The sequence below is a fragment of the Heloderma suspectum genome, chromosome 10 (assembly GCF_057233095.1).
Source record: "Heloderma suspectum isolate Gila_16-S chromosome 10, 16-S_ref, whole genome shotgun sequence".
NCBI classification, from domain to species: Eukaryota; Metazoa; Chordata; class Lepidosauria; order Squamata; family Helodermatidae; genus Heloderma; species Heloderma suspectum.
The window spans coordinates 42,936,244-42,955,552 of NC_139467.1; the positions used below are offsets into that span (position 1 = coordinate 42,936,244).

The following is a 19,309-nucleotide window of genomic DNA, read 5'->3' on the forward strand; positions in this document are numbered from 1 at the left end:
CAGCATTTCCACCTTCCCCTCCCCAGAATGCCTTGGCTTGGCTGCTCCGCCCTCCTCTTTGGATTGCGAAGGATGGGGGCTGTTCCACGCTGCCTGCAAGGCAGCGCGGAATGGGGGGAAGGTCGGTTCCTGGAAAGCCAGAGATCGTATGGCCATCTAACCACTGACTAGCAGCCTTAGGATTGCTCCCTAAGTCTACCTATTACTTCATGTTTAGAAATAATTTTGGGGGGAGTGAAGACTGGGTTGTTGTTCAGTCATTCAGTCGTGTCCGACTCTTCGTGACCCCATGGGCCATAGCACGCCAGGCCTTCCTGTCCTGCGCTCTCTGCCGGAGTGTGCTCAAGTCCACATTCATTGCATCAGTGATGCTATCTAGCCATCTCATCCTCTGCCGTCCCCTTCTCCTTTTGCCTTCAATCTTTCCCAGCATCAGGGTCTTTTCCAGGGAGTTTTCTCTTCGCATTCAGTAGCCAAAATATTTGAGCTTCAGTATCTGTCCTTCCAAAAGACTGGGTAGCAATATATAAACATCATGTCTTAAGCATTCTTAAAACAAAAAAAAAAATCCATAGTCCAAAATAGTTCAATTTTAGAGCAATACAACAATGGAACCAATTACCTAGGGAGGCTGTGGGCTCTCCCACACTGGAGGCATTCAAGATGAGGCTGGACAGCCATCTGTCAGGGATGCCCTGACTTGGATTCCTGCATTGAGCAGGGAGTTGGACTTGATGGTCTTATAGGCCCCTTCCAACCCTACTATTCTATGATTCTATGATTACCATGTTTTTCTGGGCCTTCACATCTCAAGTGTGATGATACTACATAGTGTACTTGCTCTTTCTTGTACATAAGCACGTGGAAATGCGTCATGTTTGAAGTGCCCGTCAACTGCAATTTCATGTACTATTATTGTCCCCTTGGGCATATGGAGCTAGTTACCCCCCCCCACTTCATTGGAGCAATGAAAGGCTAGTGGGGTGGCCTCTCAGCCTAGAAAAATAGAAGCAGAATTGGAGAATGTCCCTAGCTATCCTCCTAGAAGCTTCTTGAATTGCTCCGAATGCTTTGCTTACATATGCATGTGTGTGAGAGAGTAAGATTGTAGTTGCCATCCACCAGCTTTCCCTCCTGCCCCAGTTCTAGATGCTGTTAACAAGATCACTTCTCACCCCGTCGGCAGAAAGCCGAACACCCATAGTTTATATCTGGAGATTCTGAGGTCAGAATGCTACAGCAAGATTGGTTGCCCTTTAAAACAGAATTTATTTTACTGTGTATGTCTGCCATGTACATCCAGCCCCTGGAGAAGGCAGTTGTTTTCTAAACTGTAGCTCTTAACAGAAGAAATTGGTTTCTATGCTTGAGTACTTCTCTTAGCCGTGTTTAACAGCTTGTGGTTTCAAAACCTTTATTCTGTGTGCAAAAAAAAATTAAATTGGGAAAATTTCAGCATGCTTCAGTGAGTTCTATGAAAATCAATATAATATTTAAGAGCCTGAAAATATGCGTTAGAAGGGTGTTCAAGGTCACTTTTTAGAAAAAAGAAAAAGCAAGACAGCAGAACAGTTTCTGTATTTTAATTGTGCTCAGAGTTGGTTTTGACTTGGGTTGGGCACCTTGCCTCCAACTCAAATACCTCAAATGGAGGTATTTTTACTGTTAGGCCCACCTTTGTTCTATAGTTACTGAGTGCAGTCTCACAGTTTCTGTGACTTGGGTGCTGCCCTCATTGCATCCTCAGAAACATAACATCACACTGTAGCTTCTCAAGCCGTATCCAAAAGTGTAGTACCACAATCTTGCAATTCTTATGTTTCATCCAGCCCTGCACAGAGAAGGCTTTGGAACTTGGAAAACAGCCCAGTCTTGTCAGTTGGAGCTTGTGAGTTACATTCTTGGGATCGCTTCTAGTACCAATGTACACAGCTTCAAATACATGATGTCACAACCAGAGCTGGGTCATCCTATTTCATCCCTTCATAAAAACAAGCAAGCAAGATCAAGTTCTTGAGGGTCTCACACCAGACATTTCCTTCTAGTATTAATTACCGCAGATGAGAGGGCTCAGAGTTTGGAGAGTTTGGGACCTGATCTTTTCTACAGTTTTCTTAGAAATGCTTGGGCTTCATGTCATAATTATGGCAAATCATATTAGCTATAAATATGATTGTCTTGATTTGTAAATTACAAAATTGGATACCAGATCATAGGAATTGGAATGTTTAAGTGTAGATTAAACGTAAGATAAACACTTCACTGGTTCCAAAATGCCTGCTGCCTTGATGAAAGGGAGTTGTAATCCCTAATACCCTTGCTTACCCTGAATTGGGCGCTCATTTTCACAGGACAGGAGCCTTGAGATGAGGCATGATGTGGAAGGCGTTCAGGCCAGCTACTGCTTGGCACCATCCACTGCTGCTCTCACTTGTGCACATGTCATGTACATTTTGTTATGTTAAAACTAAATTTAGTGGTAACTGAAGTATGCGTTGTCTTCTTTAGAAATCGACAAAGTTCAGAAGGGTGAATCCAAGAAGGATGAAGAAGAAACGTATCTGGACTTGTTTTCCCATAAGAACATGAAGCTGAAGGAACGAGTTCTGATCCCAGTGAAGCAGTACCCCAAGGTGAAGGCTGGCAAATAGCTAAAACCTTGTGTAAACTGATGCTAATGTCAAATTCTGCACCCAGCAGATTTCACTCTGTGCTGTCTTGGCTTATGCTAACCCATTTATTACTATTCTGAAATAATTCCAAAGTATTTCTGCTATATCCCTTTTTGGCATTTCTAGCATGCTTGAACATAGGCTTGTGATACACATTGTGTACTTAAGAGCTTTCATTATTGGCATATACTTTTTCTGCATCCTCTCATTATTTTTTATTTATTTAGCACCTTCAATGTGCATGGTGCCTTACAAAGTATAACAGAACAGATTCCTGCCTGAGGAGCTTACAGTCTCAAATTTGCTACAGGGGAAACAGGGAAAGGGGAAGATGCAGTTATTTCAGTTGTGCAGGCTTAGCTACAGTAGGGCATGCGGACCAGGTGGCTGTGACAAAGGCTTCACAAAAAAGGTGGGTTTTGAGGAGAAATATGAAGGAAGAGAGGGGTGGCATTGTGCGGGTGATCTGGAAGGTAGTTTCAAGCATGCTGGGCAGGAAGCAAGGAATGGCAGACTATTTTGAGAGAACTGATTTAACTTCAGATGGCAGGGACTGCTGGAGCTTGAGGAACAAAGTTCATGGGTGGGGTGTACTGGATGAAATATGGGGTAGGGATGGGAGAACAAGCAATGTTCGAGCTTGTCAAGGTTTTCCATTTTTCACCTCTATGCTTGTCCCACCTCATTCTTGCTTCTGAACATAAGTGTCTTCTCCCCCTGCCCCTGCTGCCCCCCCAACAGGAAAAGAGCACACTTTTCCAAGGATGCACCCCAAATGCACACTTTTCCCCCATAGGCCAAAGCATGAAAACGCAGGTTGGGGAGGAAATGCGCACTTTTGTGAACGCAAGCTCGGGAAATTGCAGACGTTTCCTGACAATTATGCTCCTGCTCACTCGTGTTCACATTTGCAGGCAGGACATGTTCACATGATTTGTGAGCAGGAACAAAATTCTCATAAATCCCTAATATATGGGGAAGACAAGCTGGGGAAAGTCATGGATGGCTTTGAAGGTAAGGATGACAAGCTTGTGCTGAATCCAGCAGTGGACAGATAGTGTAGTGATTTAAGGGGTGTCACATGGTTAGCAATGAGAAGGGTGAATGACTTTGATAAGAATGTTGGATAGAGGGAAAGGGAGCAAGGTGAGGCAATGGAAGATGAGAAAGGAGAAGATTGTAGTAGTCTAGCTGAGAGATGACATGGACCAGAGTTTTTGCCGATGGAACAGAGAGGAAGGGTGGTATTTTTGCAGTGTTGTAAGGGAGAAGAGACACAATTTAGTGACAGACTGACTTTGGGGAACAAAGAAGAGAGAAGGGTCAGATAAAGGCAAAGCTTAGTGCCCATTCACTAGGGTAACAACATAAGAGGTGTGCTGGAGTAGATCAAAGGCCTGTCTCATCCAGTGTTCTCTTTGCATGGTGGCCAAACAGATGCCTATGGGAAGCCCACAAGCAAGGCATGAATGCAATAGCAACCTCCCACTTGCATTCCCTAGCAAGTGGTATTCAGGGGCATAGTGCTATCAGATGAACAATGGTATTGACAATAAATAAGGGGAGTGTATGAGGAGAGGAGAGCTTGGATGAAAGATGAGAAGTTCAGTCTTGGACATACTGAGCTTGAGATAATGAAACATCCAAGCAGGAATATCTGAGGCATTGGAGATACAGAATTAGAGGGGGCAAGTAGGTTGTGATGGATGTCAGTGTATGGGTGGTACTGAAAGCCATGGGAATTTGAGATCACGCAGGGACAGTGTCTATAGTGAGCTGATCAGCATGCTAAGAATAGATCCCTGTGGGACACCAACATAGAGAGGGAAAGCAGTGAGTTTTCTTCTATGGAGATGTTGAAGGAAGTGAGGGCTGAATAAAAACCTTTAGATTCAGCAGTGAGGAAGTCCTCAGTGATTTTAGTGAAGGCAGTTTCAGTGAGTGCAGAAACTAGATGGGGTCAACAGCGTAGTAGGAGGACAGAAAGCTGAGAGACTTGGAGAATGCTACATCAAGAGTTTGGAGGCAGAGTAGAAGCTGGAGAGGGAGGATGGATCAGGGGACTCTTTTTGAGAAGAGAGGAAACAGGAGCATGTTTGAAAGCAATAGAGGGTAGGGTGGGGTGGGGTGGGGTGGGGGAGGAGTTGATTGTGGTGGAGAAGTGGGATAATGTCAGGGGAGGTGGCAATCAGGAGTTGGAAGAGGATGGGACTTGCAGGGCATGTGGAGGGGTTAGACAAGGGCAGCATGTTAGTCAATTCATCAAGCAAGATAGAAAAAGTTGAAACAGACAATGGGAAGGGTGGGGAGAGACAGTTCAGAGTGGAAGGTTTCAATTTTAGAATTGAAAAAAGAGCAGTGGGGCAGGCCTTAGCAGGGCATCAAAGATGGAGAAGAGTTGCTGAGGATTCCTAGACTTGGTATGTATCAGAGGGGTGGTTTGGCCAGATATGTGGCAGATGAAGAGAAGACAATGAATTTGTGGTGTGCAAAATCAGCCAACTCTTTTGTTGTCCTCCAGGTGCATTCAGCTGCGTGCGAGTATCAACAAAGATACTGAATTGAGGGAGTTAGCCAGGGCTGAGAATGAGAGGGGTGAATAGTTTGGGCGAGCAGGGCAGAAATGTGGTGCTGATGATAGAGAAGAATTGAAGGTGCTAACTGCTGAGTCTGCAAATCAAGCAGAAGCAGGGAAAGGACAGGACAAGGCTTCTGAGAAAGCCACTGGGTGAGTGGACTGGAAGTCACTGAAGGACGACAGAGGAGGATGGGCTGTGTGCCATGCTGAAGGAGATAAAATGATCAGACGGGGAATTCTACAGCATGGGGAATGGACAGAACAGTTCTTGGAAAATACAGAAGCAAGACAGTACACAAGGCAGTATGGAGGGCTGTCCCAACGATGAAGACTCAAGGAAGAGTTTAGGGAGAGGAGATGGAAGTAGCAGGATCTGGAAAGGAGGAGGCCAGCACCACCACTGCCACCAACAGGGCGCGATGTATGGGAGAAGGTGAGATGTCCAAAGGAGAGGGTAATATGATGGCAGTATTGGGAAAGGGGGAGCCAGTTTTTAGTGAGGGCAGGTAGCTGGCTCGATTGAGAGATCTTGGTTCTGGTTTACACATTTTTCAGGTTTACACACTGAAAAATAATAATTGATATTGTGTTGTAATGTTTGATTTTGCCTATTTTGTAATTATTTGAAATGTTTTAATGTCAGGGTTAGTGAAACGAGTTCATTATTGCTATGATGTACTGTTGCAATGGTGTATTAGTATGCATTTTGTTTTTGTATTGCTGTTTTGTTAGCCACTTTGTGCACTTTTTGTGGAAAGGCGGAATATAAATGAGGTGATGATGATCATGGATGTGACTGCTTTCTGGATGAGGGAGCAGCAGATGCAGAGGTAACAGGAGCAGGGTATCAGGCAACAATGGGGATAAAATTTGTGGAGGGAGAGACAGATGGGTGCCGTTACGTTAGAAAAAAGTACTGGAAAGCTAAGGAAAAGGGTAGGACAGGGTGAAGTTCTGAAAAGCAAAAGGAGCTGGGCTAATAGGTAGGTGACAAAATACGTGGCTTATTAGGAGAAATGGGTTGCTCACAAATCGGTTCTGCCCAGGGCAGCCACCTACATCAACTGTGTTGAAATGGAGGCTGAACTTGGACCCACACCCTCTGGTCTTAACCCAGCTGTTGGCTGGGAAGTTGGAGAGGAGTATTAGGGAGGAGGTAGCAGCAAAGCAGGTAATTGCTTAGAGGGAAAGAGTTCAGAATTCATTTGGTTGGCTAACCGTGGGTTCAGGATTGAGCCTAAATTACCCTATAGTGTAATAATGAAATGAGGGAAGGGTGTTCTCAAAACTATTTGTCTGTCTGCTAACATGTCTATATCAAAACTTGGAACTTTGTGGCCTGCTTTTTTCCTGGACATCTAAAGTGAGCACAGTTTAAAATTTAAGGAACGGTACAATTGCTGTTCTGTCATTCAACTAAAAGAAGAAAAACCTGTTTCTTCTCTCTCAGTTTAACTTTGTTGGGAAGATATTGGGACCCCAAGGCAACACCATCAAGCGACTGCAAGAAGAAACTGGAGCAAAGATCTCTGTTCTGGGGAAGGGGTCGATGAGAGACAAGGCAAAGGTAGGGACACTGGACTTGAACTGTGACTACTATCATATGTTGCAGGACTCGTATGTTCTCCCCCCTGCCCTAATGGATGATTGGGTTGATCATAACAGTCTTTTATTGATGGTACACTACCTTAAAGTACATTATGCCATTGCATTTTTTGTTCGGTACTATTGTAGCTTTTTAAAATGCATTGTCTTTATGCTCAGAGAAAACAGCTAATAAAGTCTTGCTGGAACTGCAAGACTGTAAAGAACTATAGAATACCCAGTAGTGTCTGTTTAGTTGTTGCCAATGAGCAGGAGCTGATTTACAGAAATTAGATCTGTTAACCTAACACAACCAAGTGTCCAGGATTTTATGTATCTAGGTGATATACAGGGCAAGACTTTAGAGAGCTCTATTTCTGAGTTGAATTCCTGCTTCCGGCATCTCCATGTGAGTTTTAAAGAGGGCATCCTAACTGAAAGCTTGGTTTTCTTACCTTTGTTTTTACTGCAATTATAAAGACTAGTATTAACCTTCTAGATCAGCCTTCCCCAAACAGATGTCCTCCAGATGTTTTAGATTTCAAGTTCAACCCCGTCAGCCCTGGGCAGCATGGCTAAAGGTCAGGAATGCTGGGAGTTGTGGTCCAAAACATTTGGAGGGCACCAGGTTGGGGAAGGCTGCTTTAGAGAGTGCCCTTTCCCCCATTTCTAGTTTTATGACATTGCTGGTTTTGTGGTCGAGCTCTGAACTAATGGTGTTTACCCAGAATTAATCATATAGTGTCGTGTCTAAAGGAATTGCACTGTAAACAGTAATGATGACCAGACTTTTCCTTAAATGTTAGGTAAAGACATGAAATATAATCCTAATCCCTAGTTCCTTATGAATGGTACAAAAATTTGTCTCTGTGTGATGGGTTAAGAATCTGAAAGGCTGTTGGCATCCATTTTCACACCCAGCAAAGGAACACACCTGTGACCTTTGAGCCGCAAGTAACAATCCTGTGTGTAAATCTGAATGGTTTGTCTTCTCTTTTGAAATCTCTGGCCATTTTCTATAACATGTGTTTTCAGGAGGAGGAACTGCGCAAAGGTGGTGATCCAAAGTATGCTCATTTAAATATGGACCTGCATGTCTTCATTGAAGTCTTTGGGCCACCCTGCGAGGCTTATGCTCTTATGGCCCACGCCATGGAAGAAGTCAAGAAGTTCCTTGTTCCGGTACATAACCATCTTTCTCCAAATATTCAGCATAAAAGACATGTTTGGTCTAGGCAAATGTTTTACAAAGTAGGGCGTGTCTTCCACGAAATATGCTTTGTCAGAGAGAAATAGGAGATACATTTGAAATATTCATAAACAGCTGCTGAGAAGGATTTGAAAGGGTTATAATTCTCTTGTAGAGGTTCACCTGCTTTGCCCAAGAGTTCTTAGACCATGGTCGCCAGTAAAATCTTGGGCCAGTTTTGGTCACGTGATTACTTACTTGGGGAAATTATCTGCTTTGTGCGCTAGCCAGCAGATGCACTAAGGGTTGCAGTTTAGAAACCAGTGCTGAAGGGATGTTTAGCCTCCAGCTTCACTGGAGCCAGCTTGCCCACACGTATGGTCTTCTTTATGGAAAATGGCTTTTGAGCAGCCAAGGATTTGGAAGACTTTCTGCTGTTTTGGAAGAGGTACTGGATTTGAGATACAGCTTGGCTAGTGTCCTTAGCTTGTCTAGGTCCAGTTTGGGTCCTATAGGTCCTTATACCCACCATGTAGTGAAATCAGAAATGAGATTCTGATACAGACTTTGCAACATTTATTTAAAAGCGTAACAGCTCAAATTAAATCAAAAAGTTATGAAGTAATTCAGCAAGCAGTTGGTTTGTAAGAGTTTAGATGACTCAGCTCAGGAGTGGGCAACTTGTGGCTCTCCAGATATTCGACTGCAACTCCCATTAGCCCAACTACATCACAACTAGTAGTGAGGGATGATGGGAGTTGCAGTCCAGCAACATATGGAGGGCCACAAATTGCCCACCCTTTACTTAGCTAAACAAAGAGAACTACTCAGAATATTACTATCAAATATATACTATCCTTAAGAAATCAGGAAAGAGAAGCTGAAAAGAGAACTCATCAAATCTGTTTCCAGCAGATTTGATAGGCACCTTTACTTACACTGTAGAAGTGTTTTGGACTTTTGGGGAGACATCCTGAAGAGACTAGCTTAGTCATCAGAACCTGAGTTTTATTTACTAAACTTGCAAATGTTCGGGGGTTGGGGCAGGGAGATACCTGGCTTGTTGGTCACCTTACAGTATCAAGAGTTCTAGTTTCCTAAATGGTCCTACCTGCATCAGAATATTTTAACATTGTTCTCCTCGCCCATCTTCCATTTCATTACATCCATTACAGGTGCACTCCTGCTGTCTGGTACTGAAACACCCGCCTTTGAAGTTTCAACTCAACTAGAGAAGGGTTTTTTATCTCTAATGCATACAAGTCACTCTAGCTGGATTTTTCCATCTCAGCCTTAGTACCTCTCTGGTAAAGCCAAAAAGAAATGTTCCAAAATGCCTAGCCATCATTTTCCCAATAGAAAAATCTGCAGAGCTCCAACCATGGAAACCATGTGTGTGTAGGGAGTGCACACAGAAAAAAAATGTCAGAAGTGTTACCTGAGTTACCTCTGGTTGGCTGAATGTCCATACAGGCAGACGCTCCTGGAAGAGCCTTGGGGTTAGGCAAAGCTGAAACAAACCAGGAGTTCAGTGTCTGCCCCTTTATAGATAATAATGTATTGTTGATGTATTTATAGTTTTGTTGTAGTTTATACAGAAAAGCGGCATACAAAAAACGTGACTAACGCTACACTCCCACCTTCACATGTGGTACACAAAGGCCTCAGGGGTTGAAGACTCCGCATAGGTCATGTAAAGTTTCTGAACTTTTGTGGTCTGTCTTGTGTCTTCTTTAAAAGGATATGCATTTAAATTTGCATTGCCATGCCCACAAAAGTGGACGCTTGCCTTGAGACCCTTGCTTGCAAGCCATTTGTTCCTTTTTACTCTTGTTACTCCTACAGTCCTGAGGAGTCCCTCCGACAGACTGGCATCAGTAACTGGATTCCCTACTGGATAGTGGAGGTGGGGGGAGTGAAATACTTCCTCCTCAGCTGCTAATACCTCTGCAGATTGCCTGAAATTGCACCCCCTGGGGAGAGCAAAGTGCATGGAGCAGAGACAGAAGTGAAAAAGACAAATTAGATATACTGGTGGGCATTTGCTCTTCGGGCTGAAACCATTTCCTCCCTCCTATGAGTAGGAATGACAGGTTTATGTCCTCAAGGGAGCCGACTTCTGCAAGCATTTGACTGGCAGGGAGCCCAGCTGCTTTGAAGGGTGGAGAGAATGTTTTGCAACAGCTGCTGTGACTTGGGCAGGCCACTCACCTGTTTTTCAAGTGGAGCATCAAGCAGTGCCTGTAGTTAACAGGAGAAAACACCCCCCACCCCACCCCCTTGAGCTTTTTGTGTGGCCTGGAAGTGAATTCTCTTTGTTTTTGCTTAGGACATGATGGACGACATCTGCCAGGAGCAGTTTTTGGAGCTGTCCTATCTCAATGGGGTGCCAGAACCTACACGTGGTCGTGGGATTCCTGTGCGGGGAAGGGGAGCTGTGCCTCCACCTCCACCTGTTCCTAGGTAACAAATGGAAATCTTGCTAGAGATGAGCTGTTGCGGATTATTGCAATCACATATTTAAGCACTAAGGTTGGACTTCTGATAGTATGGGAAGGTGGGGAAGCAATATGGACTTAATGGATATTTCAATTTTTTTTTTAGTGTGTGGAGTGGGGCAGCCTTGATGACAAGGTGAGAGGCAATAGAAAAAGGCACTTAATTATATTTCTTAGAGGTGGTGGGTTTTGAGTCTTGGTTTACTCCTGCAGTCATAAGTTATGTCTTGTTTGGCATGTAACTGAAAGCTAGATATATGGGGAGAGGGATATGGATTGTCCAGCAGGGTGCTAGCAACTTCGTTTCATCAATTAAACCTGCTGTTATGTCCACCCCATGGCCCTGCCAAGAAAAAGTAGATTTTGACATTCTGAATGTCAGTTTTCATTTAAGAAAGTTTCTAGCCCTCATGGTTTCAGAGGGAAGCTTCAATACAGACTTCAACACATGTTTTCAGAATCTCTCAAAACAGATGGGGTTGGGCGTGGCTTCCAGTGGTTGGGGGTTAGTTTTACGTGCTCTGCACAGCTGCCTTCTGCTCTTCCATGGCTACTTTCCCCCAGCCCTTCTAGACCTAGATGTTGCTACTCCATAAAATTTCTGATCTGCTTACTACTTCTGTGCATCCATCCCTTACTCATGCCTTTTCTTTCTCTATTTCCCCTTTGGCAACTTTGGCCCTAAACATTAAAAAAAAAATCCAGATTATTTAAGAAACTGAATACACATTTTGATGGTAGAATCTGGGCCATGTATTTTGGCACTGAGTGACCCTGTTCACTCCTCCCCTCTCCCCTGCCCCAATACTTTGTAATGAAATCAATAAGCTATAAAGGCCCATATCAATTTTGAGAAGGCTAGGGCTGTGTTTTGAGCTGTCAGCTGATGCTCCAGTTTAGCTTATCTTTAAAGTGATTCTGTTAGGTACTTAATCTTTGCTGCTTATTCAATCCAGGTTTCATATTTGAGCATTTCTGGCTCTGCTTCAGCACATCATGGGCATGTTTTACCTGAGTTAATTTTGTCATTGATCTCTGCTGCTAGGCCTCTGCAAGTTTAGCTTCTCTGTAGGCAACAGTTCTCTGATCAGACTTTGTGGGTGTTCTGAGCATCACTGTGTGCAGACAGCCTGTGCCTGATTTTTCTCCCCTTCTTTATAGGGGACGAGGTGTGGGCCCCCCTCCACCTCCTCCACGTGGAGCCCTTGTGCGAGGGGCCCCAGTGAGGGGTGCCATTGCAAGAGGAGCGGCTGTGGCCCGTGGTGTTCCTCCTCTTCCAGCAGTGAGAGGTGCTCCTGCTCCAAGAGCTCGTGCAGCAGGCATTCAAAGAATACCTCTTCCTCCTCCTCCTGCACCAGAGACCTATGAAGATTATGTAAGAAACTAAACTTTGCACTCCTGAGAGTCTGAGGGTAGTTATCTATTGCATGCAAACCTCATTTATTCAAAGACCAGGGTGAGACATACACACAGTGTTATGTTAATGGATGGCATTTGAGAAGTACAGGGGAATACTGTGTTTCACATACCCTTGATTTGACACAGGGTCCCATACAGCAGATTCTGATCATGATCAGTCTGTGTTGTCATAAACTCTGCAGCAGAGCTCCGATCAGTCCTAACCTTCTGAAACAGACAGCCCACCTCACAGTGAAACACAAATGTGGGAAAGAATCTGCAGGAGCAAGAAAACCAAGCATGTGTTGAACTTGTGTTAAAAACAATCCAAGTTCAGTATCTTTGTTTTCCTGCACCAGTAGGTTCATTTCTCTTTTTACTTCTCTGAGGAGTGTACTTGTAGAATACAGTGCTTTTGTTGCATTCACACTTGAGATTATGACCTGATGCATAACTATCTTCCAGTGTGTTCCTTCCTTCCTTCTCTTTCCTCCTCTCACCATTTTGAACGACCTCCAGGGTTTGTTAGCTAGGAAACTGGTTTAATCTCAGACTACATACTAGGATCCTGGCTTCATATCCTGTTTGTAGTCCCAGATTAAATCAGTTTCCTGTAATGGGAAACCATGGTTTTAACAACCCTGGACATCTCATTACAGTGTGCAAGAGGAGAGAAGTGGGAGATGGAGCCCATGAGCACAACTCTCGTTCTCAGTGTAATGAACCGTGGTCCCATTTATTAGACTAAGAGTACACTTTTTTTTAACGTGTGAAATATTCCTAAGGGTATCTTTTGGAGAGCCATGACTGCAAAATAAAATCATCTTGTGGTTCTTGGATGTGTATTATCTTTCCTAATTTGGACTTGCCTTGTGGAGAAAAGGTTCCCTGCCCTTTCAGATTATATCCTGGTTTGCTGCTATCCTTTTATGATCGCTGACTCCCTCCGTATCTCTTTGTCCATTTCAGGGCTATGACGATGCTTACGCGGATCAAAGTTACGAAGGATATGAAGGCTACTACAGCCAGGGTCAACAGTAAGTGCTCTTTGGTCTCTGGCTCCGTTAGCTCGCTTCCTTCCTAAATTGCTCATCGTCTTGGGCAGAAAAAAAACGCAGCGCCCTGTGCACGGGTGGCCTACTTCCCTCTGTACCTGGAGTATATGCGCCACAAGGAGCAGCAGTATCTGGCCTTCCCTGGGCCAGGAGAGGTTTTAGCCACTAGTTTCCGGTGACTCTCAGCAAAGGGCCCTAGTCCTCGAAAGGCAGGCCATGTTCTTCCTTTGTGCCCACTGAACCTTTGCTTTCCCCCCTGTTGCCACTGGCACCATCTCTTCTTTAATTGCTTGTGGTGACTGCTGGCAGCTGGGCTAACATGGCAGACGGACAATGTTGCAAGGAAGTGTGCAGTCCGCAACTAGGGAATCTCTAGCCATTTCATGAAGCAGATGCACATGACAGCCCCTCAGCGCACAGGAGGTCGAATTGGGACTTCCTGAATAATGTTCAGAGAAGACCATCACCACCTCAAGGTATAATTGTGCTCTGTATTGCTCTTGCAGGGAAACAGAATATTATGATTACGGACATGGTGAGGCTCAAGAATCTTACGAAGCATATGGTATGTCTGCGTGTTCTGTTACTATGACGGGGGGCGGGGAGGTATTGTTCACTTGGAAACTGCTTGGTCCTATGTCTGAAGAATTAACTTCCAGTTATTTTCTGTCCTAAATGCAAGTGGATTTTTGAGAGAAACAACATTGGGTGTAATCTGTCTTTTCAACTAATTACAAATCTACTTGAATCGAGATCTTGATTTTGCTGATATTGTCTGATGCTTTTAGGGGTCACCTTGAGACTAGTGCAATACAAAGGGGGTTTTAGGCTTCCGCACCAGAGCTCCCAAGTGGCAGTAGAATTTATCACAAATTGTCATTCTGCACCACTATATTAGAACTGTTGTCTGTATAATTATGTTGAGACAGTTTTTGCACAATTCCGCTTTCTGTGGGGAAGGCAAGGAACTGTGAAGATAATTTTAAAGCCTAGCACTCTTCTCCTTTCCCTCACTTCTGCCTTCCAAAAATTTAGTAGGCCTTTCCCACACACTTTGTAGCCGACCTTACAAAACCTTAAGGCTAGAAATGTGTGTGTGCATTTTTGTAAATGCAAACTTGAGTTTCTCAGGGTGCTGAATCCTGTGCCCAGTACTTCAATTCACACTGGTGCAGTGCAGTTGTTGAACTCGTGAAGCTTTAAATTTCACCAGTATGGAACAGGAAGGATGTTGAGCTGCCCAAGCATTCCCAGCTGAATATGAATAAGGTAAAACCAATGGGCCCACATTAAACCAGTCAAACCCTCTTTAGAATTACTGTTTCTAGCTGTGTTACCAGATTGAGGGGCCAAATTCCTTCTGGGACACTGGACACAACATTGCTTTTGTTAAGTAGTTCAGTCACAGCAATTTTCTTTAGTGCCTGCTCTCCTGCAGACAGAATGAGAGAAATAAATAAATAGTGTGGGCCACTGCAGGGAAACAGCACAGTAGTTTGCCTGTGGGGACTTTGCTGACATTAGTTTCTTATAGGAAACCAGTCAAACTGAAATGAAATTGTGATTTTGGGGGGGCTTTTGCTAGTCAAAAGAGGATAGGTTTCAACAGAACCAATTTCTGTGTTTTCTTGAAAAGAACTTCATGTTTTCTAGCCTCTGGTTTTCCCTGAATTGTTCTGCTTATTATGTAAAGTACTATGCTTTGAGGAATAATAGCTTCCTCCTCTTGAGAACCTCTGCTTAACATGTGCAAAAAGGGCACGGTCTGAGGGTACAGCTGAAGCTAAGCAGGTCGGGATCTGGTCAGTGTCTGGATGGGAGATCCTGCAGGAGCCCAGTGTGTGTCACTTGAGAGTTCCACGATGGATGAAAGACACGATATAAAATGTACTAAATAAAGTAGCTTTGCAGGGAAACAAAAAATGTTTGGGTGATCAACATGAAAACAGACAGCTTAATCTTGCTGTTGAAGCTCTCTGGTTGTTGTAGAGAAGCATGCTTGTTGAAAGGAAACATTCCTTTAAGAAACTGCTGCTTGGTGGAGGGTATATGTAGCAAACTCTGGTCAATTCTGTGTTTGGATTATGCTAACTGAAGTGACCTTTTCATCTGCCAGTCTGTTGTTTGGACAATTGACAATTGGTGCAGGCCCTCTGTGGCTTGCCAGTGCTAAATAGCACTGCATACATGCACCAGCCCCCCAAACACAGCATTTGGTAGCCCTCTGAAATCCTTGCCTTGCTAACCTATTAATTCAAGAAAACCAGATTTTCTGTCCTTTTTTCTTTTGGCTCAGTGTATAAATGTGTTTTCCTTTCTACAGGGCAAGATGATTGGAATGGAACCAGGCCCTCCCTCAAGGCCCCTCCAGCTAGGCCAGTGAAGGGCGCATACAGAGAGCACCCATACGGACGCTATTAAAGCATTCCTGAGGGGGAAATATCACTTTTGAGCAAACAGTTGTTTCTGATTCTTGTATCTCCCAGGATTCCTGTTGCTTTACTCACAACAGACAAGTAATTGTCTCCCTGATTTTTCTCTGGCTCCCTTTTTCTCCCACCTCCATCCTCCCCCACCACTGACCCTGCATTCTGGCTTCTGTATGTAGTACTTTTAAAATAAGTTAGATTTAGAAAACTGAATTCAATTTTTAAGTGTGTAGACTGCTTTTCTTTCTGTTTAGATATATAAACACAACTGTACCTTTAAAAAGAAAACGTTGAGATAAAATGTTAGTTTCCAAAGTGACATGCTTGCTTAACAGTTATGAACTTAAAGTTTGTTAATCTTTTAAGTATTTTTTGTTTGTTAGGTAACCCATAAAAGTTGTAGTTGCAGAATCCCAAAGTAGGCTACATTTCAAAATTCAGGGTTGTTTTTTATGAATTAAAATCATAATGTAATGGTAGTGACTGTCGCAGTTTAAAAGTAAGTTCAAATGTCAAAACTTTGCCCTTAAAAGCAGATTGCTTGATTAATCATAAGTTTAAATGCTAATAGAAAGGATCCTCTTTAACAAATTAAACAGTGGTGTTTTTTTCTTCAATCAATTAACTAAAAAAAATTAGGTTTGTAACATTGACTCTTACCATGTGGGTTTTGAAATCTAGCCCCAGTGTGGAGATGCTAGTATCGGGGGGTTTCCAGCAAAAGGTGTTCTTAGCTTAATTCTGCATGAAGAACTTTTAAGAGAAGTGGACATCTAGCTGCTCTGTAATTTTTTTATATTGCTCTAACTGCCCAGTGTTTTGATATTAGGAAGTATTAAATGAATAGCTGTGCATTGTGTCTCTCTTTTTTTCTTAAAGGAAGAGCTGAACACTTGAGTGTTTGCAGTACATAATACAGCTCAGGCTTAAAACTGGCAAAACCATCAAGCTTTTAGCCATTCCAATGACATGTTTGTGTGCCTCGGCACTAGCATTATGTTAAAAAGGGACATTGCAGCTGAAAAACCAAGGAGAAAGCTTATTTTGTACATAGATTTGTACGCTGTCCTCCCATTTTGTTCTTGGAAGATTAAATGCTACTACATGTGTAAGCCTGCCTAAATAGGTAGCTAAAATTTGTCAAGATGTCTGCAGTAGTTTGTCAATAAAGTTTAGTCCTTTTTTAATCAAAGTAAATGTGATGAATTGTCATTTTTTTAATTTTGGTCAAGCAGTAAAATAGATCTTCCTCTTTCAATAAATTTAAATTAATGCTAAAGTACATGGTCTGTTTGTTTTTTAAAAAAGACACTTAAAATCCAAAGACGTTTTTAAAATGGTGTGTTCCGAAACTTTAAAACTTTACCAAGCTGAGTGAGCTTAATTTTAAAACAAAATTATTTTTCACCCCCTGGAAGTTGAGCTGTTGTGCCAGAAACTGGGCTTCAAGTGGCAGCACCAATGTTCTATGTCACTGAACATTTGAGACCTCTGCTGGCTTTTGAACTTTAGCCTGTGGATAGCTGCTTCAGCACCCCCCTCTTTGTAGCTGCTATTGGTTTCAAAAGGGCACAGCAGCATTCTTTCACAAGCCCCAGTCATTTTGGCGACGCTTGCGCAAGGAATGTTCCCAGTGGATTGCTCCCTCTGCAGCGGCTGAAGTGGTTGATCCAAAAGTAATACTTGGTCAAATTAGTGTAATTTGATGCATACAGAGAGCACCCGTATGGACGCTATTAAAGCATATTAAAGTTCCTTAGAACTCCGAAAGCCTTTTTTACCAGTGGAAAAGGAAGCTTCTTCCTTGTGATGTAGCCACAATTTCTTTCTCCTTCGACTGCCTGCTGTTCAGGGTGGCATGCCCTTGGGTTCCAAAGCACAAGTGGTGACTTACATAGGGTGCAGGCAGATTGTTCACAATAGCTCATTAGGAAAGGCACATAATACAGCTTTGCAAACAGCCAGCCTGTCCATGCAGCCCCATGTTAATGATTGGTTGCCTCAAAAGGAAAAAGAGAACCAGATTCTCTGTCTGAAGACAAGGCTAAATCGATATGGGCGAAGTGGCTGAGTGACTGCTTACAAACTTGGCATAATAGCAGAACAGACTGCTGTGTAGAGCTGGTGGCTTGTTTGTATTCTCCCTCCTTGGCACAATCGTAAAATCAGATACTCACTGGGAAAGAACTGCTTGGGGGTGAAAAAAAGTCCACTGTTATTGTCAAATTGCTCATAGCAGTGCATGATTGAGGGAAACTTTTAAAAGCCAAAAAAAGAGAGAGTTGTATTTGTAGATTGTTATTTTAAAAAAATGTAAATAACTGAATTTTCCGCAACGGTTTGGAGTCAGCTTTCAGGGCTTAATGTCTTGCTTGATGAAAAGATCGCCCAAACCCCCCTTTTAAAGGAAAATTATCGCAGGAGAATTCAGGATGTCTTAAAGCTAACATGCACCGAAAAACTCAAAAGGTAACCTAAATGTCTGATTTTAATAGCACATTTCTTTTACATAAACTGTGACGGCAACTTGCATAAACTTTTTTTTATTACTGAAGAAGTTCTTCAAATGTTAATTTTAATGCAAAATTTTGTTCAAAAAAGATGTTTTAAAAGTAGATACTTAAAATACATCCACGTGCTTCTGCATAAATTAATAATAATGTTTTAATACTTGTGCCCTTTTGTCAATGAACCTTGGGCAAAAAAGCAAAAAGAATCAAACCTTAAATATCAAAAAATGGATGTAGCTAGTCCTCTGTGTTTGTCAACAAAATCTGCTCAGTTATTCAAGTAGAAACCTCAGCCCTTATTGACCCAATATTGCTGTTCACTATATTCAACTTTCTAGTACTTAGGTATTAAGTTGCATGTTTTCTTTTCCTGGAGTGTTTAAATTGCATGCAAGAGTTCTGTCAAAATTTGTTTCAAGTTATGTGTGATTCTGAGGATACTTACTCTTATTCTCTGTTTACAGGAGGTGCTCTGCTGTTCGGGGTGGAAATGGCTTTTGTTGAGAACAAGTTTGGTATGCTATTCAGCTGTTTCTACTTGTCTGGTTTTGGACCCAAGGTCACTTGTAACTCGCATAACTACATTTGCATGGACAGTCATTTCGGTTCAATAAGCCCTTACTGACCCTTGATTTCTGGCCAGTTTTGACTAAGGGAGGACTGCAGTGCAGATGGAGCAGAAGGATGAATAGGGCTATGTACGCCATACTTAAAAAAAAAAATCTAAACTCAGTTTCTGCATTAGAAAATGTTGAATTCTGTGTATCTGCAAAATTTCATGCTTTAAAATACCCCACAATTTTTCAGGAAGCTACATTCTGTGCCCCATGCCACATACTTCTCATGTGCTTATGGCAGTGGTGGTCAACTGCGGGAGGTCTGGGTGCCATTTTTTGCCCCTGGACAATCCCCCTGCAGGCTGCCCTCCCAAAAAAAGTTTTAAAAGAAAATTGCCAGTTTGCCACCATAATATGGCAGTAAACAGCTCCATATCACTACAGAGCACTACAAGGGTTAAAATTGCCTAAAGTGGCCCTTTAGGTACTCCATAGCCACCATGGATGCCATTTTTTGTTTTAAGAACATTTGGGGGAGGGGACAGCAGGGGCTGCATCTTGCCCACCCCTTGCTTATGGAATACAGCAGAGTGGGAAATCTGTGTCACTCCAGATGTTAGACTACAACTCCCATATTCCTTATCATTGGCCATATTGGCTGGGGCTGATGAGAGGTGGAGTCCAACATCTGGAGGATGGCTGGTTCCCCGGGCATATAGAAAGCCTTGCTTCAGCTACTCTGGAACTGTTGGTTCATGTGAATGTTGCCAGCAACAACTGAGACTCCATTCCCTCTCTCTGTCAGTTAAAAACAACAATTGGCTGTTTCTTCCCAAGGT

General features: G+C 43.0%; 1 protein-coding gene across 5 annotated transcripts in view; it reads left to right on the forward strand.

Moving 5' to 3' along the window:
* The window catches only part of KHDRBS1 (KH RNA binding domain containing, signal transduction associated 1), a 30,111-nt gene that overhangs the window by 7,879 nt on the left and 2,923 nt on the right, over nt 1-19,309 (forward strand). For 2 of the 5 annotated variants that reach the window (XR_014785178.1, XR_014785179.1), the window contains exons 2-11: nt 2,509-2,633; nt 6,701-6,817; nt 7,870-8,016; nt 10,353-10,486; nt 10,628-10,657; nt 11,683-11,896; nt 12,889-12,956; nt 13,481-13,539; nt 15,298-15,490; nt 18,378-18,428. Coding sequence is in view for 2 of the 5 variants with exons in the window: in XM_084816064.1 (XP_084672190.1) it covers nt 2,509-2,633; nt 6,701-6,817; nt 7,870-8,016; nt 10,353-10,486; nt 10,628-10,657; nt 11,683-11,896; nt 12,889-12,956; nt 13,481-13,539; nt 15,298-15,395 (992 nt within the window). In the remaining 3 variants the exon portion in view is untranslated. Of the gene's footprint in view, nt 1-2,508; nt 2,634-6,700; nt 6,818-7,869; nt 8,017-10,352; nt 10,487-10,627; nt 10,658-11,682; nt 11,897-12,888; nt 12,957-13,480; nt 13,540-15,297; nt 16,683-18,377; nt 18,429-19,309 lie in introns of those variants that run through there. The other 3 variants (XR_014785180.1, XM_084816064.1, XM_084816063.1) reach the window with 3 other exon arrangements.